The 27,964-nt window shown below is 42.3% G+C and overlaps 1 protein-coding gene across 4 annotated transcripts in view; it reads left to right on the forward strand.

The window, feature by feature from the left end:
• The window catches only part of LOC121509630 (titin-like), a 54,814-nt gene extending 27,312 nt beyond the window's left edge, over positions 1-27,502 (forward strand). For 3 of the 4 annotated variants that reach the window (XM_041787146.1, XM_041787145.1, XM_041787147.1), the window contains exons 3-11: positions 2,040-2,225; positions 3,769-3,940; positions 6,217-6,396; positions 8,176-8,298; positions 11,814-11,947; positions 12,026-12,056; positions 12,136-12,241; positions 16,363-16,459; positions 16,536-27,502. In XM_041787146.1, coding sequence (XP_041643080.1) covers positions 2,040-2,225; positions 3,769-3,940; positions 6,217-6,396; positions 8,176-8,298; positions 11,814-11,947; positions 12,026-12,056; positions 12,136-12,241; positions 16,363-16,459; positions 16,536-25,553 — 10,047 coding nt within the window. In that variant the 3' untranslated portion in view covers positions 25,554-27,502. Of the gene's footprint in view, positions 1-2,039; positions 2,226-3,768; positions 3,941-6,216; positions 6,397-8,175; positions 8,299-11,813; positions 11,948-12,025; positions 12,057-12,135; positions 12,242-16,362; positions 16,460-16,535 lie in introns of those variants that run through there. The other variant, XM_041787148.1, reaches the window with a different exon arrangement.
• Positions 27,503-27,964: the final 462 nt, after the last annotated feature.

Raw genomic sequence — 27,964 nt, forward strand, 5'->3', positions numbered from 1 at the left:
GGTGGCTCAGGGATGTCAGGCTGAGTTTGGTCCTGATTTCACCATCCTACTTTCCCTAACCACTGTCCCCATGTAAAAAAGGATTTTTTCTAGAGATGATCTTGTTCAAGTTCTTGTGATGACAGGTTTGTTCAAAGTCACCGGAGTAAATGGATCTTTACTTCTTAGAACCTTTACAGACAACATTCACAAGGACTCCATCACTCCAATCCCTAGAAGGGAGGCCGGATACCAGATTTTTCCAAACTCAGTTGATCTAAAACTGTTATAAACACAGCTTTTATTATAAAGAGACCAAATCTCTCCTTTAAATAAATGAAGTGAACCTTTCCTCCAAGCATGTGCACACGTGGCTCTACTGGTTAATATGAAGCTTCCCTAAAACTAAACATGAGATAAATGTGACATCACAGTCAAGATGCACAGATTCAAACTGGACTTTCACAGAAATGTTTAAAAAAAAAGGGAATTTTTTAGCTGATGTGTGTCTACACAGGTGGCTTTTGGAGAAGGATAGTGGCTCATGATTGATGTAAGTTTACAGCAGTGATACTCAACATGTGGTTCTACAGACACATGTAGCTCTTTTGTGAGGATTTGTGGCTCTTTAATGTCTAAATTTGAAATATTATTCCCCTGGAAAACCATGAAAAAAGGAAACTTTGACCTCAGGCTTTAATTGTCAAACTTAATTGTCAACCTACATTTTTGTCTGTATATTTCCATTGCCCTTTTTTGCAACCTTTTTGCCACTTTTTCTCCATTTTTACACTTTTTTAACAGTTTTTGCCTCTTTTATCCTGCTTTTTGCAAACAGCATTTTTTCCCGTTTCACAACTTTTTGCCCATTTTTTACCATTTCATGTCACGTTTTCCCATTTTCCTCCACCTTTTTGCTGCTTTTTACCAAATTTTAGTGACTTTTCCCCCTTTTTCCTTACCTTTTTGCTACTTCTTTACCATTATTGCCACCTGTAGGCCTTTTTTTGGTCACGTCTCACCCATTTCTGCCACTTTTTCTCCACATTTTTTGTCACTTTTCACCCAGTTTTTGCCATTTTTCTGCCTATTTTACCCCCGTTCACCCATTTTTGGACACTTTTTTGCAGCTTGTTTACCTTTTTTGCCAGCTTTATCTTATTATATTGCCACTGTTACCCACTTTTCACCACTTAGATTGTTGCTCCTGCAGAGGGTTTTTTAAAATTATTTGGCTCTTTGTTTAAGCAGGGTTGAGTAACACTGCTCCACGGCCTGTCAGTAGGTCATCATTAAATATGTATAAAATATACACTAGACTGAAGAAAGCATTGTACTTCAATGAAAAATGCTGGATTATAAACACACATCTGATGTTTGTGATGACACCAGCAGCTTGAACATCCATAAATGCATCAGTGAGTTATTAATATTTTAACAGTGGGTCGACCTCCTGCTGTCAGAGACTTACATTCAGACTGAACAGCATCTGTATTAATGCATCTATACATGGCTTTAAAGCAGTGGTTCTCAAGTGGTGGGTTGGGACTCCAACGTGGGTCACCAGTATGTGCCTGGACAAAACTGAGACAAAAAAGTCTATGATTTATGGGAGCCCTTAGTGGACACACAACCACATACTTGGTTTTACTTGGGTTTTCTGTGATAGCGAGCACATTTCGGTCTTTTCTGCTTACTAATATCCTGTCCTTTGGGTAACAAAGCTGGTTTACCCAGGAAAACAACGTTTCCTCAAGAGATTACTCAGATTTCTAGTGCTGCACAGCTCTCCTAATTGCAATCACAATGTCAGGCTGTGCAGGTCCATGGAGTTATTTCTGTAGTCAGTAGAACTAAAGTACCTTTACAGCAGGGCCCTGCTGCCCTTTATTGAAGTACCTTTATTCTCAGAAAGGGAAATCTCTATTGTTTTGGAGAAAATGAAGTTATTTTGAAAGCAGAACTGTAAAAACTTCAGTTTTTTTAATGCCACTTGGTGTTGACATATGTATTACTGCAGACTGGTAGCCGTCACGGACTGATCCCCTCTCTCCTCTCAGGTCAGCATCGACATTTCCAGCGTTGGTTTTGTTCCTCTCTATGGAACCAGTGACAAACAGAAAATCCTGGCCCTCTTCTCCCCCTCCGACCCCATGACCGCCGTCGCTCTGTTCCTGCTGGACCGATGGTGGACGGTGGACGACCTCCTGAAGACGGTGGACACTGCTCGAGACGGAGCGATGGAGGTACGATGGCGCCTCTAACAGCTGCTAATGTCTAGTCCAGTCATCGTTTCTGTGATTCTCTAATAGAAACCAAACCAAGGTTTGAAGTTTACAGCTGTGATGATGGAAGAGAGGCACCAAGATCTGAAACTAGTAAAAGCTAAATGTTCAATATTTTTGATATTTTCTCTCCATCCTTGAAGCCTGAAGCTCAGAAAACTAGTGAACAATGTTTGTCTTTAGCAGTCAGGGGCCTGTAATGGTTCAGACTGAAATAGTTGTCCAGGAGCTTTTAAAAGAGTTTCAAATTTTTAATGATGTCAGAATCTGTAACAGGTCAGTAATCATCTCTGCAGACTTTTTTACCTGCTCAGGCTGTTGGTGACCATTAAACCCATTAAAACCTCGACTCTAGATCCTCCATCCATCCCAGTAACAAAAATGCATGTGTGAAATTAGGCTTTCATTCTAGAGTTAAAGCTTCAAATTTGCAGTTTTTCCTGTTGGTAAACACTTTCCATGTTTGGTAGAAGGAGAATTTACATGCTTTTTTCCTGGTTTCCTGCAGAGATGTGATAATCTCCTTTAAGGTAATCTAATTTGCATGTACTTTAAGGAAATTACTTCTTTTTTTGAGTTATATTACAAACATCAGTGGTTTTTTTGCATTTAAACTGGCACTGAAAGCGTTAACTTCCTCTGAAGTAATCAATATTTGGTTTGTATGATCAGGTCTGATGTTGATTAGAAAAATGATTCAAAAAAGATGTATATTTTTTTTTAACAAGTAGTATTTTTACTGCTTTTATTTATTCTGTCCGTTTTTGGCCTCTTACAGCCACAGTGTAAATTTACTAAAATCTTAAAATGAAAAATATAATAATGCATTAAAATGAAGCTGTTGCTCAGTGTGAAAATATTCTACACTGTAATAATCAAGGAAATTAGTTTGTATAAAGTATTTGAAAAAAGTTTTTTTTCCTTACAAAATCTTTTACACTTAAACAGGCATTTAAAGGGTTAAATTCCAGAAAGATTATTTATATTTTATATTTTTCAAATATGAAATTATTTAAGATAGAGTTAATTTTAAAAAACAAAGAAATTAATGTATATGTTATAGTTATAGTATAATTCTGTATGCTGACATTTTTGTTCATGAACATTCTGAGTGTAACTTTGTTTTTTATTTTATGATTTTATCTGAGAGTTGAGACACTCAGCCTCTTTGGCGGCTGCAGGATTAACAAATCACTGGAGTTAATAAAAACTCTGTGTTTCCTCAGAAAAGTTTCAAACTTTAACCAGCAACAGCAGATTAAGAGGAAAAAAGCCAGAGCTTCCTGCTAAAGACGTGAACTCATCCTTTACTACTGCTGATAATGGAAGTCTGCTGTGCCTATTCTCCATTACTACAGGGAGTCAGATGGTTGTTATGGTGCCATCTTGTTTTCATCCAACAAAAACTTAATGTGGACCAATGCTGAAACTGTTGTGCAACATCTCAAACTTCTAACAGCGAGCTCTGTTCTGAAGCATCTCTGTGTGTGTTTGTGTCCGCTAGGTTCAGACGCTAGGAGAGAGGATTGTTTTATACATCCTGAACCGAGTCGTTTACAGAGCCAAAGAGATGAGCTCTGATGAGCTCCCCTTCCTCTGCCATGGAGAGAAAGATCACGCCAAAATCATGTGGAGCAATGGTGAGGCTGTGGGCTTCTACTCCGTCAAACCCACAGGTACCTTCATCTATGTTTTCATCACATTTAAGGCTCATTAATATTCCCATTTCTTATCAAAATAGACCAGACGGAGCTGTGACTGAGTTTCTGCCCCTTTCCTGATAATTTTTTTTGTTGTTGTTTACATCTATGTTACACTTGAATGTTTCAGAACATCAAACTAATGTTAATATTAGATCAAGATAACCTGAGTAAATACCAGAGTTTCCGCTAGACTTTTCTGTCCCTGGTCAAAATGACGGGCAGTCCTCAAGAATTCCAGCCATTTAGAACAACTCCTGGACATTTGCTTTAATATTATTTTGCTGCATAACGCATAAATCTGAAATTCTGTGGTACATCGATACATACAAGTCTGCGCTAAACAGGACTAAGGACACATTTTTATTTCCAAACCCGACCCAAAACCGAGACAGTAGAAACCAAGCCTGGCTAAACCTGAGTAATTATTACCTGTTATTACAGATTGGAAGGCACGTACACATGATTAGACCCTGGGAATGACTGCACAAAGACTTTCTCTTATCTTTCTTTAAGTGGTTTAAAGCATCAAAATGAAAGCTGCCAGCTTTTCCATCCACACACAGTCAGTTACACGTTAAACTAGTAAACAACAGCAGTTAGCTTCGCATTAGCACCATTAGCCTGATAGCACATTAGCCACTACCATAACTTAGCAGCTTACAACAGCCAAATACCATCCTCCACCGACAACAACGAAGCATCCAAACATAACTCCCCAGTGCTCTGTTAACTGGACACTGCGTTAGAACTCTACATTTCAAATGAAAAATGAGTCTTACCGTCAGTTGTCTAATATCAGTCCTCATGATGATATAACTGTAACCTCTGCTAAAGCTGGAAATCAAACCATCCTGGTTTATTTGGACTAGTCCTGAAAAGACAAAAGCTCCACAGTGGATAGTCTGTTCCAGTCCTCCTCTCACTGATGGCTTATTCAAGACTACTTCTGCTAATTAGCCAGGACATCCTGAGCATTAACAACCAGCTACAGGGAAGAGAGACAGAGCCTTTGTTATCAGCTCCAAGTGGTCCGTGCCGTTCAGTACGATGTGGTTCTGTGTTGACTACAATCCAACTTTATCTGAGGGTTGGTCATAGGAAGTTTATCTAAGTCCACTACAACTCTGCTTGGCATAGGCCTCTCTCTCTCTGCTTCTGCATTTGTGTTTACGATGCTCAGCTGTACAGTTCCCTTTGTTTCAGCCTCTTCATTACTTGCAGTGATGACTAACTGAAAATCCCTCCATACCACTGGTGATATTAAACCTTTGGTTAACCAGGAAAACCTCACTGATATTAAATTCTGCTTTCAGAGAATGTTCTGGTCAAACTTTTCCTGCATAGTCTCCAGCAGTGCTGAACGCGCTCAGAGAGATAGACTTGCTTTGACGTTATCTTGCATATACGCAACTTAATTAGCCGTGTGCTTGCTGTCTGAGGAGATAAACAACCCCAGCACTGCAGGACAGTAGACGTAGTAAGATTAGGCTAGTTTTAGTTTATATTAAAGGATTCTCGCAACATATCTTCTAGGTTACACAAAATATAATATGCAAGTATTCAATATTTACTTATCTGGTCATTCGCATGTTTTCTGCCGGACATTTTGACATGTTATATTTTTATCTGCTGGATATCCGCTCTTGAAACTGGCCAATGACTGGCAAATGCCAGCTAAAAAACTCAGGTATATACTAAAGTCAGTGTTTAAATGATGGTTTCATTTATTAGGGGTTAATCCATCCAAACCTACCTGAAAAGTCATCAGCCCCTAAATCTAATAACTGCAGCAAGAATTCATGTAACAGTCTTTCACATCACTGTGGAGGAATGTTGTCCCACTCTTCTCTGCATAAAATTGTTTTCATTCAGCCATACTGGAGGGTTTTTGTTTCAGTGCGATTTAGTCCTACCCAATCGACTTCAGTCACAGTGGACTTGAGAATTTTGTCTCAGAACTCCCTATTAATTTACTGAATGTCTTCTATAACCTGGTGTAAAAATACACCACCATACAAAAGCTGGAGACAAACCTACAACCATCTGACAAGACCAGCGACTAACTTTGAAACAGGATAAAGTCAATTTTCACTCATAAAGTTGTCACATTTTCTGAAGTATTCTTCTTCTGTAAATTAGCTTAAATCCCCAGCAGACCAGTTCAGGCCCGTGTCTGATAAATACTTGGTCAACTTCTATCCTTCCTCGTCCTCATGAATGTGCATTTTTTCTGATTTTTTTTCCTGTAGGCACTTTGTGTAACTCTTTCTCTACCAGGAGCTACCTACTTCCTGTGATGGACTCCATATTTGTCAGAAAGAGCCAGCGTGGGAACGGCTTTGGCCTGCAGATGCTGGAGGACTTTGTGCTGAGTTTTAAAGAGGACAGCCTGGGGCTGAGGTACCCCCTCACAAAGTCCATGTACAAAGGTACGGGTGCAGCTTACACACCTTATTCATTTAAAGACTAATAATGCCCGCTCTGTTTGAGTCAGTGCTTTTACATCTTTAAAGGGGCTCTATGTAAGATTTCTGCTTTAAAACTTCCCACTTTTGAGTATATAATGGTGCGCACTATATCCCGATGTGAAGAATGAGGCTCTTTATGTCTTCCTTGTTTGCCTGTATAAGCCTGTGGAGTCGTTTCTCTGTGAGGAACTCAGGCCAAATTTTCCGCGAAATCTCAACAGAAGTGACATCGGGTACTATGTAATGCGCGCACCCCGTTGCTCTGTTTATACCTGACAACGGCGTGTTGAATGGAGAAGGCTGCTTCCACGAGTAAACGACCGGCTAGCTCAGCCCTAACACCCACACAAACTCCTCGAAAACATAAAAAACTAAGATAGTTTTATCTGCTGAAGCCTGTCAAGCTAAAAGAGAGAGTAACCGATGCAGGGGGAAATGGAGGATAAATATCGATGGATCATTTGAGAAATGGAGGGAGCTTAGCTCGGCGCTCGGGATAAACCCCGATCCAGAGATGCCCGTCTTTCTGTGGAAAAGGTAAAGCATCACTCTGGACCATGAAATACAATGTAGTGTTTTATGTTGTATAAACCATACGCTACATCACGTTAGCTTGCTTACAAAGACGCTATCCAAACAACGAGAATGTCACGTTGCTCATTTAGTGTTTTCCGGAAAATATTTCATCTTTTTCTTGCTTCCTGACACTGGACTCAACTTACTGAGTTTATGTATTGATACTTAGTTTGTAAAATATCTTCAACACATAATGTCAGCTATGTGATATCCGTGGTCGAGGCACCGTTATCAGAGCTAAGCAACGTTAGCCCTGTTGCTTCTGCTCTAAAACGCATCCCATTCAATACACATCACACATTACACACATAAAAAGACAATTAAATTGGTCAGTGCTGCACTAAGTCGCAAAGTTGTTCATTCATAGAAATAGTCGCGAAAATATAGTCCTTTTTTAATAGCCTTTGTCCGCACTAGAGGTTCAAATATGGTTTATTCATTTTCATTTTTAGTTGGTGGAACTTTAAGTGTTACTTCACTTTCCTCCTCTGTATACACGATGCCGGTAAATCACCTTGGTCTGCGTGTGTATCAGCTGATAAACTGGAGGCTGATTCATGAGCAAGGAGCGTGCCATCGTGGACGAGCAACACAAAGTTATTGTAGTTGGCCTAATGGCCGGCGGTGTCGCTACACTGATATTTTTCTAAATCTTGCATAGAGCCCCTTCAAGGCCATGCTTACACAAAAAAGAGCCTCTGAAAACAGACTTGTTTTCGGAAAGTTCCATGGTCAAATTGAATTTTGATAACTTCAGTGCAAAGAGATCTACAAAAAGGACCAAAATGCTGTACTCCCCATGCCAGGCCAGTAGGTGGAAGTATGAAACCTCGCATGTCACATCCTCTTCCTTCTACGGAGCACCAAGGTGTAGTTTTAGAGAAAATGTGGACAGACCTCGGAGACCTCCAATGTTGGTGCACTGACATGATTATTGGCTGGGACTGTAATGAGCATGTGCAGAAGACTCTCCCTTTTCAGAGGCAGTGTATTGCCAGTGTACTCGACCAATCGAGACACAGCAGTTTTCTAAAGTTTGCATATACTAACACATACTTCCAACTGTTTGAGTGTAAACAAACTGCTTTTGCAACCAAAGGTCTCCGTTTTCAGCTGAAACTGTCATCATGTGAATGTGGCCTAAAAGTAATTTTCTGTTTGCAGTGTGTGAGAAGTATTTTCGTCAGTGTCCGGAAGACATAGACCTGCTGTGGGAGGTCGAGAGCATCGGAGGACCCAACCAGAGGACCAAAATCTTCAGCAGGATCCAGACCATGGACCTAAGTGGTAAGAACACAGAGAACACGCTGGGGCTGCTTAATAATGACAAAAGTTCTGGTCATGATAATGAGATCATGACTATTATATGTGAGTCTCAAATGATTGTCAGGCCGCCATGAGGAGCCCCACAACCATGTTCCTGCTCCTTCTGTGTTCTGCTCCTCACTTAAATTATAGAGAGCTGGTTTGGTTGGTGAGGCATAGTGCATGCAGTGTTTAAAGGAAGGGTGTGCTCCAGCATTTATTTACCACACGCCAAAACCTACGGATCATGCATGCTGCACAGAAACCATTAACACCAGTGTTTTAATAATCCTTGGAAGTTTGATACTGGAGTGCCCAGCACTAGCAGCTGCCCTAGGGGGAGGAGAAACCACAGCTGGTATTTTTAAAGAAGAAATGAACGATGTTATCGGCATAATATTGATATGGCACATGAAAATATTTCTGTTCATATATAGCCTAAAAATATCTAAACTTTGAAATGTCTTTCAACCCTTAGAGCTCACAGCTATTTTTTCACCATCAAACCTCATTTGGACTTTTTTTTCTTAATAAGCTTCAAAAACTTCAACCCTGTGGTGCACAGTCAAGCTATATATCTTTTTCTTTTTTCAGGACAACCCAGGCTTTAGGAATATATCTACTAAAGTAATTTCAATTGAGTTTTGAAAAAGTTATAGGACTCTAAAGACAAGAGAAAAAAAAACATCTGAATTTGAAACTCAAAGATTTTTATTTATAACTCACAGTTAACAACAGTGACTAAGCCTTTTCTTGGCACAGATTTGTTCTCCATCTCTTGGGGAAAAAACAGTGAAAAAAAAAATTCTGTTACTGAAGGTTTTCAAAATATCTACATATATACAAAAAAGTCCATGTGCTTTTTTTGCAGTTAGATTCATTTGTGCCATTCCTTTAAGCAGTAGAGTAGTTGCTGTTGGAGTACAGCCCCTCCCACAATGCATTGCATGTAAACATTGCCCTCAACAAATATAGTGCTACCCATCAAAGAAAGCCAAAGTACATGATCAAAAATGGACATAAAGACGCTTATTATCGGATCTAACGCAGTGGATTTAATTGTTAAAGACCCGAAAAGTCACCGAGGTTCTGGGCTCGCTAGAACAACGTCCTTAACAAAGGCTACGGAGACATTGTGGATAGCAAACAAACAGCAAAGGTCAGCTTTCAGAGGAAAAAAAGAGTGTCTCTGCCTAAAGTTTTTCTAAACTGTGTCACTTATTGTATAAGACAACGCTGTTCTCAGAGACCCCGGAAAGTTGTCCAAGTTCCGGGCACACTAAAAAATGTTCTGTAAGAGCTATGAATGCATGAAGAAAATATTTAGAAAGGCACAACACAGAGCTTTCACGGGAAAAAACAAGTCAGTGTCTACAACGTATGGTTCAAAAGTTACCAAGCAACTCACAAAGGGGTGTGCCTGCAGCACAGATCCGTGCCGTGTGGGTTTTAGGGTTAAGGACTGAAGTTTTTGGTCCTGACTATATATAAACATCAGTGTCACTACTTGGAGTGAGAATCATTTTTAGAGTCTTACTGATGTGAGCAATTTATATGGAGTCACTATTGTTGCAAAACTCAAGAGCACGTTTGAAAATTTTGAGATCCTGTTTTACCTGGTCTCAGATTTTTCTTCAATATTTCCGTTCAAACCGTCGTTGTGCTCTAATCTGCCTCCTTGATTTTCTCTGTTGGTCAAATGTCTGTTTTTTCAACGGACTCTCTGATTTTTCTCTGTGGCGTACGAAACTTTCTCTGAGCTCTAACCGTGTCTCTGCTCTTTGATTTCTCTCTGAACGAACCAGTCAGAAGCAGGTAGAGAATGGACCAGTCAGGTTAGCTCTGCCCATTGTTGCTATGCTGTTCTCCAGGAGACATTTGCTCTGATCCCACTGAGAGAGCCCAACGTTCTATCACATACACACTCATGACCGGGCAGCTCTCATGAAAGTGGAGCTGCCACAATCAAAAACCAGACCACTGAAAATCCCCCCCATTCATTAATACAGTGGTTCTCAACCTGGGGGTCAGACCCAATAGGGGGTCGCGAAACACTAAGAGGGGGTCGCCAGATGCATTAAAATAATTGGAGAATACTTTTGAAATGATTTTTTCTCATCCAATTTAGTTACTATTATTTGCCCCTGTTCATCAGTTTTGCACAATTTGGACCCCTTTTTGGCACTTTGCTTAATTTTTGCCAATTTAACACATTTTTGCCACTCTAAACCCATTTTTATCCATTTTAAATGCTTTCCACCACTATTTTTCTGCCTGTTTTTGTCACTTCTAAACCAATTCTTGTTACTCTCTGTATATTGCCTCTGTTGACCCTTTATTGCCACTATCAACCTCTTTTCATCACATTTTACACCCATTTTTGCCCATTTCACCCACATTTCATCCAATTTCTGCCCATTTTATCTGTCACTGTAAACCCATTTTTGCCCATTTAAAGTATGTTTTCCCAATTTTAAATCACATTTCACAAATTTTTGCCACTGTAAACCTATTTCTGCCACTTTTTAATCCCCTTCTACCACTTTCTGTGCCTGTTTTTGCCATTTTTTGCTCTTTTTGCCACTGCTATCGAATTTATGCCTCTTCTAACCCATTTCTGCTACTTCTAAAATCATATTTAACCACCTTTTCCAACACCTTTTTGGACATTTTCTTTCACTAATTTAATTCTGTTTTTAAGAAAAGGGATTTACATTTTTAAGATGACTACATAGTACAGCACAAATGACTTAAAAAAGATATCTGTCGCTAAGTTAAGAGTGGTTATTATTTAGGTTAGATATAGAATATAGATGTGGACATCTAGCTCACTTTAAAATGGACCCTGATTTTCCTGCCCTCCCATTTATCCCCCTTATGGGTGGCCTTGTCTCCACATGACTGTTCTAGAATCAGGTACAGTGGGGGTCCCCGTTTTCTGGCACCTTTATTATGGGGGTCTCAGGCTGAAAAGGTTGGGAATCACTGCAGTAATAGACTTTATAAAACAAGGACATCTTAGTGGTTTCACTCACAGGTTTATGAGGAGCCCACAGATGGTGGTGATGAGGCGAACGGGCTGTACCAGCATCACTGCTCAGATCACACCAGTATTCATAACTACACCGACTTTGGCTGGTACCACTTTTATCATATTCCCTCCGTGCTTTAGAGAACAGTGGTATGCTGTTCAGTGATTGGACAGAGGAGGTGGGTGAGCGAGTCACGGTCTAAAGGTCTGTACTTCACAACTATCAGCAGTACCATTGGCTGAGAGCTCAACAAGCATACCATTAGCTAGCAGGATTACAAACTCCACATGATGAAAACAGAAGGTTCTGACAGAGCAACACCGCTGCACACAGACAATTTAAACTTCTGTTGTATTTTTTGGCAAAACTGAAATTCTGGGTTTTATTTTATTTTCCTAAGGTTGAAACAAAATGATTTCTTTATATTTTCTGCTGTAATCGCCATGTCTTCTGTGCGTTTTTCAGCCGTGTCGAAGAATCTGTCGTTCACGGAGGAATCGATCGTGATCACTGAAGTGACTGGGAAAGACGTTGTGATGGAGGAAATAACCGAACAGATAAAAGAAACGGAATCTGTGGAGTGTACGGTTGAAATCGTGGTACGTTGATAACTATTTTTGTTTGAAAGCGTTTATCTACACGGCTTTATCTGAAAATAATCTGTGATATATTTGCAGGAGGAGGTGACCGTACTGAGAGCTACCAAAGGTGAGTGTTTTAATTCTGCCTCTGCTGATCTGTAGTGATATCTTTTAAAATAAATGTAACACTGTAACCATGGTAACAGTTTTAGATGACGAGGTGCCAGTGGTGGCCCGGGGTCGCAGCAGTGGATCCAAACAAAGAAAGATAGCAGAGAGGATCACAGAGGAAAAAGCAGAGAAAGTTATCAGGTGTGTATGAACCGAAACACTAACCTTGCAAAGCAGACGGATTCGCCCCTTTCTGTGTTTTCACTGGCAAATCCATCTTGTAATGCTCCCGTCTGAACTGTGTGGGCCCGGTTAGAAAATGACAGGACCAATCAGCATCGAGGGGCAGGACTTTCAGGTGCGGTGGAGTCGTGATGTAAGCAAGCAGCGACAAGCAATTATGGTGGAAGACATTAGCATGGATGCTGCTATAGCGCCAGTTTATCATAACTTGATAACATTTCTTCGTTAAAAGAAGAACAAAGAACAGCAGTAAGTTGTTTTCTTTTCAAAAACCACTGAAGTCAAGTACTGACATGTCGCCATGGTTCGCATTATGCAGTTCTTTATGGAGTTTAGCCTAGTCGGTAGGGGCGCAGGCGGAGCTTGTTAGCGGTTATGTCACGTGTTTTGTTGCTCTGATTGGCTTGTAAAGATGTGATAGAATGTTCATCCAATCACCCTCCGAGTTTTTTTCAAAGGCTCTGCCCTTTCCCAAACACTTTCCAGATGGATGTGTGAAGCAAATCCATCTGAGCCCTCCATCTGTGTGATTTTTATACTACAGCTGTTGGCATGTGATTAGCTGATTAGATATTTGCGTTAATGAGTAGCTGATAAGTGTACCTAATAAAGTGACCAGAGTGTATAGCGCATTTTGACCTAACCAAATTAACTAAATAAAACATGAGAACAAGGGTGTTCAGGCTCCATAAATACGCCTAATATTATTATGGATCCGAAACTCAACTGGAGAGGAAGGTGTAGTCGTAGCGTCTCCGGGCGTCTCCTAAAGCCAGGCTAAGCTTTGTGCTTCAGTCATAGACTGTAGAAACAATCGGACAAACTCTGTGTGGCGTCAGCCGTCTGCTTACAATAGGAAGACTCAAACTACTTTTGAAGCCAATCCGCGGCAGCTTCCATATTTAAATCGCGGTCTCAACTGAACTTTGGTTCAACCTAACAGCCCGCCTACTAAGCACAACTTCCTGTCAGCTAGCTAGCTAGCATTCTGGTTGACAGAAACGTAGCCTCTGCCCGTCGAGCTATCTGTCAATCAAATGAGATGCGGCAACCAGTCCACAGTGAGGTTTTTCCTAATATAATCTAAACTATTGTGGTACAAAAAAATTCACCCCCATACAGTGAAAGCACATGAAGAGCTAATGAGACATGTTTAGTTTTTTGAACCAGGCTGTAAACAAGTTTATTTCTAGTGCAAATACCGGCTGTTTAACAGGTGATCAGACAGGACTTCTGGTGTTCCTGCAGCCTGCCTTAAGTGGACACTCACGGTGTTGAAGTTTATTGTATTTTTCAGGATCGGAGGTTGCTGTTTGTATTCAATTCAGAGAAGTGGAGTCTCATTTATACGGAGGAGTTAGGACCACAGATGAAGGGGAAAATAATGCTTTACACTTTGAAGGTTAAAGTCAAGATGATGAGAGTAAAGTTGAAATACAGTGTCTTAATCAAAGTTGAAATTCAAGAATAAAGTCAAAGCTCATTACTAAAACAGTTGGAGGACTCTTTGTTATTAAATCCAGCTCTTAAATATAGTTTCAGATGTTCATCAAGACAAGGTTTTTGTGTAGACAGTCAAGATTCACTCTTTCTTACAGTCATCAGTACTATTCGCATGGGATTAGTATTACCTGACCTCTGATAACTCACGAATTAGCTGTGAGGTCAGTGTTTTTGCGGTGCATTTGCATGTAATTTAGGTCAGGTAATACAAATCCTGTGCAAATCATACTGAAGGTTATAAGTAACAGATAATCTTGACTGTCTTTACATTACGCCTTCGATCAATAAACATATGAAACTATTCTTTGGATCGAGCAACAATGAGATTCTCTCTCTTTAGTCGGCAACAGTGTGTGGTTTTTTAAGATGTCTGTTCGTTAAAGTGATAAGCTTTGACTTTATTTTCGACATTTCAACTTTTACTAAAATTTGTATGTCTACTCTCAACATTTGGACTTTGATCTCAAAGTGCACAGCATTCCTTTATTCCTCACCTCTGGCCCTAATCGTCCCCCATGCATTTATAAACACAGCATGAGCACAAAATGGGGCTGATGTTGGCGTATGCCACTTCCCTTGAAGAAGTCTGATCCATAAAAAACAGACCTGAGGGTAAAATGTGTTCACCTGTAGGCAAACTTTGGTGACAGGTACACTGAGGTGGAGAATTGAAGCCTAAATACCAGACTTTACCCACAATGCACGTCATCATAAGCAGGTAGGTTCACTTTTGCCCATACCTAGTAAGTCATATTTTACTTTCTAGTTTGAAAATGTGTTAATATTTATCTTTTAAAAATCAGGCTGTGTATTTGCAAGAATCTGGTGATACGATATCTATCGAAATACAGGGGTGCATAACAGTAAATTGTGATACTACGAGCAAGGCAATATACTGCAATTCTGTATATGTATGAAAAAATATTTATATAGTGTATAATGTGTTAGTTTGTGTGTATTTTCACATTATTTCCCGTTTGCTGTAATGTTATCGGTAAGATGTGAAGCTGTTAACTTGCAGATTTGTCGTGTTGTCATTCTATTAGATTTTTCTGCCACCTCTGTTTTCAAACCTGCTATTATTAAAGTCTCACCTTCAGTGTAGGGGCCGAACCGTAACTTTGTTTGATGTAAAAATCCAAAGACCTAGAAAACAGCACCAGTTTCTATTTAAAATGAGTGTTTTCCTTGTCATTCCAGAGTGTGATTTTAAGTTTTAATTTTAGTTTGCTGTAAGACACACAGAATAAACAGACATGGCAGTGTCTGCCCACAGGATTTCTCTTTGCCCCCTCATCACTGAGCTGAATCCTAGACCACTCTCATACAACCATAATATATTCTCCTAATCAGAGTTCACCAGAATAGAACAAGAAGTAAATAGCCTAAGTAAAAGCATGACCTGATTGTTCTTCTATCCTGTAGCACTCAGTCAACTCTCAGTTTAATAATATCCTACAGTGAAGGAGAGATCTGACATGAGGCTGTGTGAGAAAATCGGTGTGGGTCTCTTAAACTAATAAACTGAAACTCGTGTAATGATGAACTGGGGGGAAAGGGGGACATTATGGAGCGTGTAAATGCACCAGCAGCAGCGTGATGTCGGTCATATTTTTCTTTTGTTTGTGCCGTCCCCTAACGGCACGCCAGATGGATTTGTTTCACACATCTAAGAAAACATTCACAGACAGTGATTGGGAAAGGCAAAGCCTTTGAAAAAACTCAGAGGGTGATTGGATGAATGTTCTGTCTGTCACATCTTTACGGGCCAATCAGAGCAACAAAACACCTGACATAGCCGGTACCGGGGTGTAAACTCCACAGGGAACTACATAACGCAAACCATGGCGACTGTAGACATGTCAGTACTCGACTTTTGTCATTTTTGAAAAGAAAACAACTCACTGCTGTTCTTTGTTCTTCTTTAAACGAAGAAATGTCGTCAAGTTCTGATAAAACTGGCGCTTTAGCAGCATCCACGCTAATGTCTTCCACCATAATTGCACCGGCCTCTTGTTGCTGCTTGCTCACGTCACGACTCCACCGGACCCGAAAGTCCTGCCCCTCGTCGCTGATTGGTCCTGTCACTTTCTAACCGGGCCAAAACGTTCAGACGGGAGCTTTGCAAGACGGATTCGCCAGTGAGACACAAGGAAAGGGGTGAATCCGTCTGCTTTGCGAGGTTAGCCGTCCCCATTTTAGCAAACCAACTATCAGTGTTATCTAAGCACCATTTTATCTACAGGTGCCTTAGCTTCCATGTTAAAAGTTTATTCTCTTCAACTTCCTGCTGTGGTTAACTAACAGGAAGGAAGCTGGGTTTAACAAAACAAAACAAAACACAAAACAATTATAAGTGCAATTTTAGTCTGGCTTTTACACACTGTTTCATAAAAGAGACCCAGCTTTTTTCCCCCAACCAGAGCTAGTTTTTTAACCACCATGACTTGTAAGGCTATAAGCAATAGTTGTCAATGGTTTGTTCCCTCCGTTTCATCAATAATCTATCTTATGTCATCCTACTCTTGAGTCTTTTAATTTGTAATCTAAACCTGATGTTTCCTTGTACCTCTTAGGATTGAAGATATTGAAGCAGAAACTCCCAGAGAAGATCTGATCTCTGCACAACAGGTGACAGAAGTGCAAAACATCTCCGACTTGGTGCAAACAGAGGTATGCATAAGTCAAACATTTGTTTCGTTTTGGTCCACAGGAGCAAATTTGATTCAGTTTCTTTTGTTTATTTCAGGGTGTTATGAGTTTGACTCCCGAAGTAAACGGAGAGGATGCAGGTGATACATCGCCTGAAGAGGAAGAGTTACTTCTGATTCAAAACAAACCAACTGCACAAGACATAGAAGATGTGACAACCGAGGAGTCACTAAAAGAAGACGATGGCGCCCAGGATCTGAACACATCTCATGACTCGCAGGTGGTCGTCGAGAATGTTGCATCAGAAATAGAGGAAGTAGAGAGTCAGGAGGAGACTGCAGTGCCTGTTGTGTCTGAAGAGGAACATAAAGGAGCAGGAACTCAAATAGTGGAGGGCGCTGAACAGCCAGAAGAAACAGGAAAGCAGCATGAGGAGGACAGTAAAGCTGCAGAAGTACAAAAAGCTGTAGTAAAGGCCTTGAAAACAGTAAAAAGTGAAACCCCCAGGCGGAGATCACAGAGGCAAAGACAAGCAGAGGATGAAGGAAGAGTTCTGAGAGGAAGAACGGTTGTAAGCACCCTGATACCTAAATTGACACGTCAGAGTCAGAGGGTCCACAGAGAAATAAAGACGAGGGTCGAGGAAGTTTCTGCGACTGAAGGAGTCGAAGAATCTGCTGTATCTGAAGAAACAACCTCCTTGGGAGAGGATGCTGTGGAGGAAAAAGACAAACAGACGGATGAAGAGAAGACGGAGGAACAACAGGTGCCAGCGTTGGAGGTTACAGAAGCCACAAAGGATGAAAACGTCTCTGATGAGGAGGAAGAGGAACCTCCTGTTGTGCAGAAAAAGCCTGAAAGAGGCAGACGTAAACTCACAGCTAAACCTACGCCTAAAAGACAAAGCAGAAGACTTCAGAAACAAGATGAAGCACAGGCAGACGAACCTGAGACTGAAGGCAGTGAAAAGGCAACAGCGGTACCTGTCAGGGAGCAAGAGGCCACTGAATACCAAACAGAAGAAAAAATATCAGCTGAAGAGGGAGATGTTTCACCTCAAAAAGCAGAGGAAGCCGCTTCCACTCAGGGAGAGGAGAAGACTAAAGGAGCATCTGTGATGGAAACAGACAAAGAAGAGTCTGAAATTGTCGCCTCTGCCTCAGAACCTGATGTTTCTGATAAAGCTCTTGATGAAGCTGCTGAACCTGCAGCCGATGAGCCTCAGGAAAAAGACACAGAGTCTGAAATCCCTCCGCAGCAGGAAGCTGATGCATCCGAAAAGGAGGAGATGGAGCAGACTTTAGCAGAAGACAAGGTGGTTTCTGATGTCATTGATACATCGCAAAGGAAAGATGAAGAGGAGAAGGAAACAGCCGCAGAAGGAGTTGTAGAGGCAGAGGCCATCGAAGCAGAACAGGAGTCTGCCAAAGAAAAAGAAGCTGTTCCCATCTTGGAAGAGGAGGAGAGTGAAGCTCCTGTTATCGTGACAAGAGTTCTGAGGAGTGGGAAAAAGACAACTGAAGTAAGCCAGAAATCCATAAGTGAAAGCACCCAACTAGAGGAGGACACAACAGACGAGGCTGTCACTGAAAAGGAGGCTGAAGATGCAGAAACTGGAGGCCCTGAAGTGAAGGAGATGGAGGATTCAGCAAAGGAGGCCGTCACAGACATCGCTGCTGTGGAAGAGAAACAGTCTGCAGATACAGAGGCAGCAGCTCCAGAGGTTAAAGAGCCGTCTGCTGATGGGGATGAGGAAATGAGCTTGGAAGAGGAAGAAGCTCCAGTTGTTGAAACGAGAGCTTTGAGAGGTGGAACAAAAAAGGTCACTGCTTTACCACGAACAAGAAGCAACAAACAAGCAGAAGAACCCGAAGAAAAAAAGTGTGAGGAAGAAGAGCCAGCAGTTACCACAAGATCACTGAGACGGGGAAGGATCTCTGTCTCTGCAACACCAAAAGCCACACCAAAAAGAACCCGCAAACAAATCCAGAAGGGAGAAGAGCCTTCCCAAAGTTCAGAAGAAGGAGAAACAGCTGAAGAAGAAGCTGTTGAAAAGGCAGAAAAGGTTGCTGCCTCTGAGACAGAGGAACAACTAGAGGCTGAGGGAGGGGTGGATGAAACCGAAGTTGATGCTGAGGAAGGACGAGATGTCGTGGAAGACAAAACTGAAACCGAGAAAGAGGAAGAAACAGAAGCTGCAGATACTACTGAAGAAAAATCTGCTGCCCAGGTTGAGGAGCAGAAGGAGGAAACAATGGAACAGGGGGTGACTTCTGATGTTCCCACTGAAGCAGAACATCCTGAGCCTGAGGAGACAGAAAAGGAACCTGAAGCCCCAGTGGACAAATCAGAAGATTCAGCCACAATACCCGAAATGGACAAGGTAATGGCTCAAGACACAGCTCAAGACGATGAGGCCCAAAGTGTGGAAGAAGAAGAGGGGGAGGTTACTGTAAGAGAAACCAGAGGCCGTAGAGGTAGAAAGCCAGCTTTCAAAGCCACACCAAGACGCAAATCTGCAAGATCACAGGAAAAGGATGAGGAGATAACAGAGGAAACTTCTAATGCTGATGTGGAACCAGAAGTCCGAGTTCTCAGAGGAGGAAGAAAGTCTGTCCCTGTGCAAAGCAAAACACCAAAACGACCATGCAAGCAAGTCCAAGAAGAAGAGAAAGAAGAGGAGGAATCTCCTGCAGACACCGTGAAAGATGCCGAGGTGGAAGTGGAGCCTGCCAATGAGGATGCTAGCCAACAAGCAGAAGCAGAAAAGGAAACAGAGAAAGAAGTCCCAGTAACAGAAGAATCAGTCACTCCACCAGATGTTGCAGAAGAGGAACAGGCTGACAAAGCTGAGACAGAAGAGCAAGATGCAGATGAGGAAAAGACCTCAGATCCTGCTGCTGAAGTGACCTCTGATGATTTAGTCAAAGATGGAGTGACAGAAACATCCGTACCCCAACCAGCTGATGACACAGCTTCACCTTCATCAGCTGAGGAAGAGAAACAAAACAATGAAGAGGTCCCACAGCTGCCTGAGCTCCAAAGAGTCAGTGTGGTTTTGGTTGACCTGAAAAAAGTGGATCATGATGTTTCTGAACAAAGTGAGGCTCAAGAGGAGGTTCTTGCTGAAGAAACTTCTGCTGAAGCAAGTGAGGAACAAGCAGAAGAAATGAAGGAAGACATAACAGTTGAGAAAGATATTCAGGATTCTCCTCTAGAAGCAGAACCAGCTGAGCAGGAGCAGGCAGTGCAAGAACCTGAAGTGCCAGAAGAAACAGAAGAATCAGTCCCAGCACCTGAGAAAGAGGAGGAGAAATCTGAAGAGACAGCTCAAGATGATGAGGCCCAAAGTGTGGAAGAAGAGGAGATGGAGGAGGAGGAGATTGAGGAGGTTACTGTAAGGGAAACCAGAGGCCGTAGAGGTAGAAAGCCAGCTGTCAAAGCCACACCTAGACGCAAATCTGCAAGATCACAGAAAAAGGATGAGGAGATAACAGAGGAAACCTCTAATGTTGATGTGGAACCAGAAGTCCGAGTTCTCAGAGGAGGAAGAAAGTCTGTCCCTGTGCAAAGCAAAACACCAAAACGACCACGCAAGCAAGTCCAAGAAGAAGAGAAAGAAGAGGAGGAATCTCCTGCAGACACCGTGAAAGATGCCGAGGTGGAAGTGGAGCCTGCGGATGTGGATGCTAGCCAACAAGCAGAAGCAGAAAAGGAAACAGAGAAAGAAGTCCCAGTAACAGAAGAATCAGTCACTCCAACAGATGTTGCAGAAGAGGAACAGGCTGACAAAGCTGAGACAGAAGAGCAAGATGCAGATGAGGAAAAGACCTCAGATCCTGCTGCTGAGGTGACCTCTGATGATTTAGTCAAAGATGGAGTGACAGAAACATCCGTACCCCAACCAGCTGATGACACAGCTTCACCTTCATCAGCTGAGGAAGAGAAACAAAACAATGAAGAGGTCCCACAGCTGCCTGAGCTCCAAAGAGTCAGTGTGGTTTTGGTTGACCTGAAAAAAGTGGATCATGATGTTTCTGAACAAAGTGAGGCTCAAGAGGAGGTTCTTGCTGAAGAAACTTCTGCTGAAGCAAGTGAGGAACAAGCAGAAGAAATGAAGGAAGACATAACAGTTGAGAAAGATATTCAGGATTCTCCTCTAGAAGCAGAACCAGCTGAGCAGGAGCAGGCAGTGCAAGAACCTGAAGTGCCAGAAGAAACAGAAGAATCAGTCCCAGCACCTGAGAAAGAGGAGGAGAAATCTGAAGAGACAGCTCAAGATGATGAGGCCCAAAGTGTGGAAGAAGAGGAGATGGAGGAGGAGGAGATTGAGGAGGTTACTGTAAGGGAAACCAGAGGCCGTAGAGGTAGAAAGCCAGCTGTCAAAGCCACACCTAGACGCAAATCTGCAAGATCACAGAAAAAGGATGAGGAGATAACAGAGGAAACCTCTAATGTTGATGTGGAACCAGAAGTCCGAGTTCTCAGAGGAGGAAGAAAGTCTGTCCCTGTGCAAAGCAAAACACCAAAACGACCATGCAAGCAAGTCCAAGAAGAAGAGAAAGAAGAGGAGGAATCTTCTGCAGACACTGTGAAAGATGCCGAGGTGGAAGTGGAGCCTGCCAATGAGGATGCTAGCCAACAAGCAGAAGCAGAAAAGGAAACAGAGAAAGAAGTCCCAGTAACAGAAGAATCAGTCACTCCACCAGATGTTGCAGAAGAGGAACAGGCTGACAAAGCTGAGACAGAAGAGCAAGATGCAGATGAGGAAAAGACCTCAGATCCTGCTGCTGAGGTTACCTCTGATGATTTAGTCAAAGATGGAGTGACAGAAACATCCGTACCCCAACCAGCTGATGACACAGCTTCACCTTCATCAGCTGAGGAAGAGAAACAAAACAATGAAGAAGTTCCACAGCTGCCTGAGCTCCAAAGAGTCAGTGTGGTTTTGGTTGACCTGAAAAAAGTGGATCATGATGTTTCTGAACAAAGTGAGGCTCAAGAGGAGGTTCTTGCTGAAGAAACTTCTGCTGAAGCAAGTGAGGAACAAGCAGAAGAAATGAAGGAAGACATAACAGTTGAGAAAGATATTCAGGATTCTCCTCTAGAAGCAGAACCAGCTGAGCAGGAGCAGGCAGTGCAAGAACCTGAAGTGCCAGAAGAAACAGAAGAATCAGTCCCAGCACCTGAGAAAGAGGAGGAGAAATCTGAAGAGACAGCTCAAGATGATGAGGCCCAAAGTGTGGAAGAAGAGGAGGAGGAGGAGGAGGAGATTGAGGAGGTTACTGTAAGGGAAACCAGAGGCCGTAGAGGTAGAAAGCCAGCTGTCAAAGCCACACCTAGACGCAAATCTGCAAGATCACAGAAAAAGGATGAGGAGATAACAGAGGAAACCTCTAATGTCAATGTGGAACCAGAAGTCCGAGTTCTCAGAGGAGGAAGAAAGTGTGTCCCTGTGCAAAGCAAAACACCAAAACGACCACGCAAGCAAGTCCAAGAAGAAGAGAAAGAAGAGGAGGAATCTTCTGCAGACACTGTGAAAGATGCCGAGGTGGAAGTGGAGCCTGCCAATGAGGATGCTAGCCAACAAGCAGAAGCAGAAAGCACAGAAAAAGAGGTTGCAGTTCTAGAGGAATCAGTTGTGCATCCAGCTGAGAAGGAGGCTGACAAAGCTGAGACAGAGGTGCAAGCTGCAGATGAGGAACAGTCCTTGGATAATGCTGCTCTGGAAGTTGTCACAAGAGAAAATAAAGTGGAAAAGGAAAAGTCCATCCACACAGAAGAGGAATCAGGAGAGAAACTGGCACAAACTGAAGAGGAGGCTGCCACCACTGCAATAGCTTCAGACGATTCAGGCAAAGACAGAGAGACAGAAGCATCCTTACCAGCAACTGCCACAGATGTAGCTTCACCTGCTTCTGCAGAAAAGAAAGAAAGTGATGTTGTGGTCCCACAGCTTCCTGAGCTCCATAAAGTTAGTGTGGTTTTAGTTGACTTAAAAAAATCCCATCATGAAATCCTTAAAGAAACTGCTGTAAAGGATGTGGCTCCTGTGGGAGAAACTTCTGCTGAAGTAGAAGAGGAACAAGCAGAAGAAACAAAGATAGATGAACCAGAAGAAAAGCAATCTGAAGTGCAGGAGGAGGGAGCAGAAGATGCTGTCGCAACACCAGAAACAGAGGAGAAGAAAACTAAAGAGGATGAAGAAGAGGAGGAGGTTACCAACACTGAAACCAGAAAACGGAAAGGTCAAAAGCCAGCTGTCAAAGCAACACCAAGGCGCAAATCTGGAAGAAGATCACAGAAACAGGATGAAGAAGAAAAGGTAGAAGCCTCGGATACTGATGAGGAGCCTGAAGTTAAAGTCAGAGTTCTCAGAGGAGGAAGAAAGTCTGTCCCTGTGCAAAGAAAAACACCAAAACGACCACACAAGCAAGTCCAGGAAGAAGAGGAGGGAGAAGTACAAGCCGAAGAGGAGAAACTTGAAGACAATAAGGATGCAAGTCAACATGAAGAACCAGAAGTTGGTGCAGAGAAAGCTGAGGATGCCCAAGAGCCGGGACAAGCTGATGGAGCAGACACACTTGCTGCAGACACCTCAGATGATGTTGCTGAGGAAGCTGTCACAAAACAAGACGAGGATGAGCCAACGATCTCCACAGGAGAAGGTGCAGAGGCTGAGGTGGCAGCAGAAGAGACACCGCTGACTGGGACAGAAGACCACGCAGATGAAGAGGAGGACATCCCAGTTGTTGAAACAAGAGTACTAAGAAGTGGCCAAAAGTCAGTGAGAGCATCACCAAGAGGCAAAGCCACAGAAATACAAGATGATGAGCAGGAGGGAGGAAGAAGTACAGGAGAAGAGGAACCAGTAGTAGAAACCAGAGTCCTGAGGAGGGGAAGACGGTCTGCTCCTGCCTCACCCAGACGTGAATCAAAGAGAGCAAAAACACAGATTGAAGAAGAGGAAGAAGATGATACTACTGCAGATGAAGCAGGGGAGACCAGAGCAGAGGTAGAGGAAGCTGCAGCTCAGGAAGAAGAAACTACCGAACAAGATGTAGAGATGGATGAAGGAGGAGCAGCAAAAGATGAATCTCTCACAGAGCAGGAGATGCCTGTGGAAGATCAGCCTGCTGTTTCAGAGGAAATGGAGATGCCAGTGGAGGAAACCGCTGAAGAGACACCAGTCCCAGAGGAGGGAATGATCTCTGAAGAGGAGGAGCCACCCATTGTTGAAACACGAGTTCTGAGAAGTGGTGAAAAGACGGTTAGAGAATCACCGAGTAAATCCAATAGAGTCAAGCCACAGGATAAGACCGAGGCAGAAGACAAGGAAGAAACTACTCCAGCCCAAGTAGAAGAAGCTGATGAGAAAGAAGAAAATACTGAGGAGAAAACAGAAACAATAATCAATGACCAAGCTGAAGCTGCTGGACCAGAGGTGAAGGAATCAGCTGAAGCGGAAGCAGAGGAAACACCCAAAAACCAAGAAACCCTTGAGGAGGAACAAGACAAGACACCGGTGGAGGACGGAGCTGAAGAATCACCTGAAACAGAAAGACAAGTTCCTGATGAGGAGGAAGCAATAGTTGTTGAGACCAGAGTCCTGAGGAGTGGTGGGAAGGCAGTGAAGAGCTCACCACGAGGCAAAATCGCAAAACAACAGACAGAAGACAGTGATGGCAAAAAGGCGGATGAGCCTGTAGTTGAAGCAAGGGTTCTGAGAAGGGGAAGGAAGTCCGCTCCTGCTGCACCAGCACGTAAATCCAAGAGAGCAAAAAAAGTTGAGCAAGAGGAAGACGAGACAGTTCCTGCTGATGAGACCGTAGAAGAGGAAGAAGAGGCACCTGCTGAGAAAGCGGTGACAAGTAATGAGGGGACTGAGAAAAAAGATGTGAAAGAGGCCCCAGAGGGAGAATCTGCTGAAGACATAGAGAAGGAGGAGGTGCCTGCTGTAGATGAGACCACCACCAACACGTCTGAGAGTCCAGCAGGGGAAGCAGACGAGGAAACCACAGTCACGGCTGAAGAAGAGGCCCCTGTTGAAGTAGAATCTGTCAAATCAGTTGAGGAAACAAGAACTTTAAGATCCAGAAGACAGAAAGGCAAAGAAGTGGTGGAGGCTGAGGAGGAGGAGGAGGAGGAGGCAGATGCTCAGGAACAAGTAGAAGAAACAGCCCCTCCTGCAGATGACCAGGCTGATGAAAAAGCTGATTTGTCTGATGATAGAGATGGAGAAGAGCCAGCAACAGAAGAGTCCCCAGAGGAGCAACCATCAGAGAGTAAAGAAGATGACACCAAGGAAGGCAAGATGCTCAGGAAGAGGCTGAGACCTGCTGAAGACAAAGTAAAGGTTCAAAAAGAAGTGCGAATGCAGCAAAGAAGATCCAGACGCAAAAGACCAAGAGTGGATTACAAAGAAGGCGATGATGAGGAGGGGGCATCATCTGTCACTGAGGATGATGGGGAGGAATCCAATGAGGAAAGCAATGAAGAAGCAGACAACCAGGTGGAAGAAAAAGCTGATTCATCCAACGACAGAGCAGTGGAAGAGCCTGCAAATGAAGAATCCTCAGAGGAACAACCATCGGAGAGTAAAGGAGAAAAAGCTGAGGAAGGCAGGAGGCACAGGAAGAGTGGGAAACCTGCTGATGATGAAGAAGGGGAACTACAGGAACGAGCACTGAGAAGAAGAAGATCCAGACGCAGAAGACCAAGAGTAGACTACAAAGAAGGCGATGATGGGGAAGAGGGAGCTTCATCTGATTCAGAGGATGAGGAAGAACCAGACGAGGAAGAGTGGGAAGAGGTAAACAAAAGGAATAAAAAGGGAGCAAGTGAGAAGGAAGATGGCCTCAAACTAGTCCTGGACACAGACGAAGAATCAGAGGAAGAGGTGGAGCCGATAGTGATTGAAAGGAAACGTTTAAGAGGGAGGCTAGTTCCTTCTGTGACCATCACACCCAGACGCCGCAGTGCGAGAGCTAAAAATGATGAGGAGGAGTCAGCCGAAGAGGAGACTGCTCAGCCGGTTCAGGAGAGAAAAAACAGCAAGAGGAAGAGCCAAGAGGCGACACCAACCCGCAAATCCAAGCGTCTCAGCAGAGTTTAGGATGTGGACTTCTAAACCCTGATATGATCCTAGCCACAATCATTGACACCTTTTTATACCATGGCAACATAGATCAGGCTTAAGCACCCAATATTGTGTGTTTTAATGTTTGATTACCAAAAATGGCAAGCAAACCCTTCTACCCTATGGAGATACCAGTCAATGCCAAAAAAGTCACTGTATTTGTGGGATTCAGATTCCTTCTGTCTTAAATCTCTGCAGCCTTTGGCTCAAGGAAATGTCTTCGGACGTAAAGCTCTTTTAAAGCTTTGGAACTTGTGGATCCTGTTTGTGAATTAAAAAAAGTGGTATTGAAGTGTAACAGAAATGTCGTAAGTCTAACGTAAGTCTAAATACTGATGATTTTAACCACAACAGTTTCTGAAATAATCTCTAGGTGGTGATCATTGGAACGAACTTCCTTTTTTTTTGTCAGCACCTCTTCTTCAGCCTGGCTGAGCTTTTGGTGATGATAGAAACATTTCAGTCCTTTTCTCTTAAAGTTTGTATAAATTAAGGGACATTAAGGATAAACCAAGAGAGAAATATGCTCTCATGTCTATAAAACATCCAACCGTGGTGGGAGGCTGTATTTTTTAAAGAGGGCCGGCCCAGGTTTGGGTCCAACCTGTGGCTCTTTCCCTTCACATCATGCCTCTTCTTCCCACTTCTCTATCATTTAAAAAAGGATTAAATGCCCAAAAATACACAAAAAACCCCACTTTGACTTTTAACCTTACTTAGGACCCCTGCTCTTTTTATTCATGTCACAATAAATAGGCTCAAATATTGACATTACGACAAAAATATATGATGTGAAGTCACAAACTATTAAAATGAAAAAGTCACTTCCACCAATAACAATCACACATAGAACGTTATTGATTATCGCCCCTGTTTTATTGTGAAATTTTGTTGTAAACCAGGGTTCGTTCATTATTGAAGGCAGCACACAGCGGGGCCATGTCATTTCCAGAAAAGCCATAATTTGCATTTTGATAAAGGATTTGAAAGTGGAGACATACAAAATTTTTTATATTGTAAATATTTTCTTACATTTTGAAATGTGAATGTCTTATTTTCTCTTTTAATGTCGAGCTGAACGTAATGTTTTCAGACTCTTCTTGGATTTAGATTTTATTCTGATGATTTTTTTTTTAATTAACTCGGAAATATGCAACAACATTCAATTAGGCATTTGGAGAAGTCAAATTGATGTGTTCTTTTAAAATGTGTTAATCTTGAATAGATTCTTACAGAAGCCTGAAAAGGACATGCAGCCATGGTTTTCATTTTACTCCTTTTCTTCATTAATGATCTCCTGATGGCAGCGCTGGTATTCCTGTGATAATCGGTAATATTTGGTTGTTTTTTAGCTATGTCTATCGCAACAAAACCAGCGCTGTAATCCCAAGATGTCAGGATAAGTCCGTTTGGGTTTTAAAACATTGACTGGAGTAAAACAAATGTGTTGATGCAGGTCTTCTGAGAGCTTCCATAGATTTCTATTTTACACATGAATAAGATTATTTTCAATGTCTTTGTGTTTTTTAGTGTGTTCTGTGATAAAATGTTACCAAATCGCGTGGGGCTGAACTCAGGTCATGTTAATGTTGGATATTTCATGTAGAGAATGAAACATGTAGACCTGTGAGTGTTTGTGGCTTATTTAACCCCCCTTGTTAAAATCACCTTTAGAGAGAGGATGGTCTCTGCCGCTGTCGTGTAGCGGTCGTCCTCATCACGCTAGTTTGTTTAATGATAATGTGACCGTTTTTGTCCTTGCCGTCAGTTTGATTTCACCTGTAACATTTAGCTATCGTCATTACGCTGTTTGTTGTTAAAGCGATCTGTTCTGTGTTTCAGCAGTGGCACTCCAGGACGTAACCTCTTTTCTGAATAGACTTTTCTGTAAAGTTATTTTTCCATGGATTGAATTCACTATTTTTCTGTGCTCAATAAAGATTTCTGAACATAGTATTCCAGCTCTCACTATTTTTCTCTCATTCATCTTGAAGTGTGCCTACATCAGTGATACTCAACCTGTGGCTCTTTCATGTCTTCATTTTAAATATCATTCCTCCAGAAAACCTTAAAAAAGGGAAACTTTTCGCCCTTTTCACCATTTTTTGCCACTTTTCACCCATTTAAGCTACTCTTTTACCACTTGTTTCCTATTTTTTTGCCACTCTTAACTGCTTTTTGCCCATTTTAGTCACTTTTCACTCATTTTTCTTGTCATGATTTTGCCCTGTTTGGACCTTTTTTTGGAACCTGTAACTCATTTTTTTTGCTTCTCACCCTTTTTTTTGCTACTTTCTGACCCTTTTTTCACTTTTTATCCCCACTTTTGTCCCTTTTCAACCATTTTTCCTGCTTTTTGACCATTTTTGCCACCTTGAACTTAATTT

Source organism: Cheilinus undulatus, linkage group 5, assembly GCF_018320785.1.
Source record: "Cheilinus undulatus linkage group 5, ASM1832078v1, whole genome shotgun sequence".
Lineage (NCBI taxonomy): Eukaryota > Metazoa > Chordata > Actinopteri > Labriformes > Labridae > Cheilinus > Cheilinus undulatus.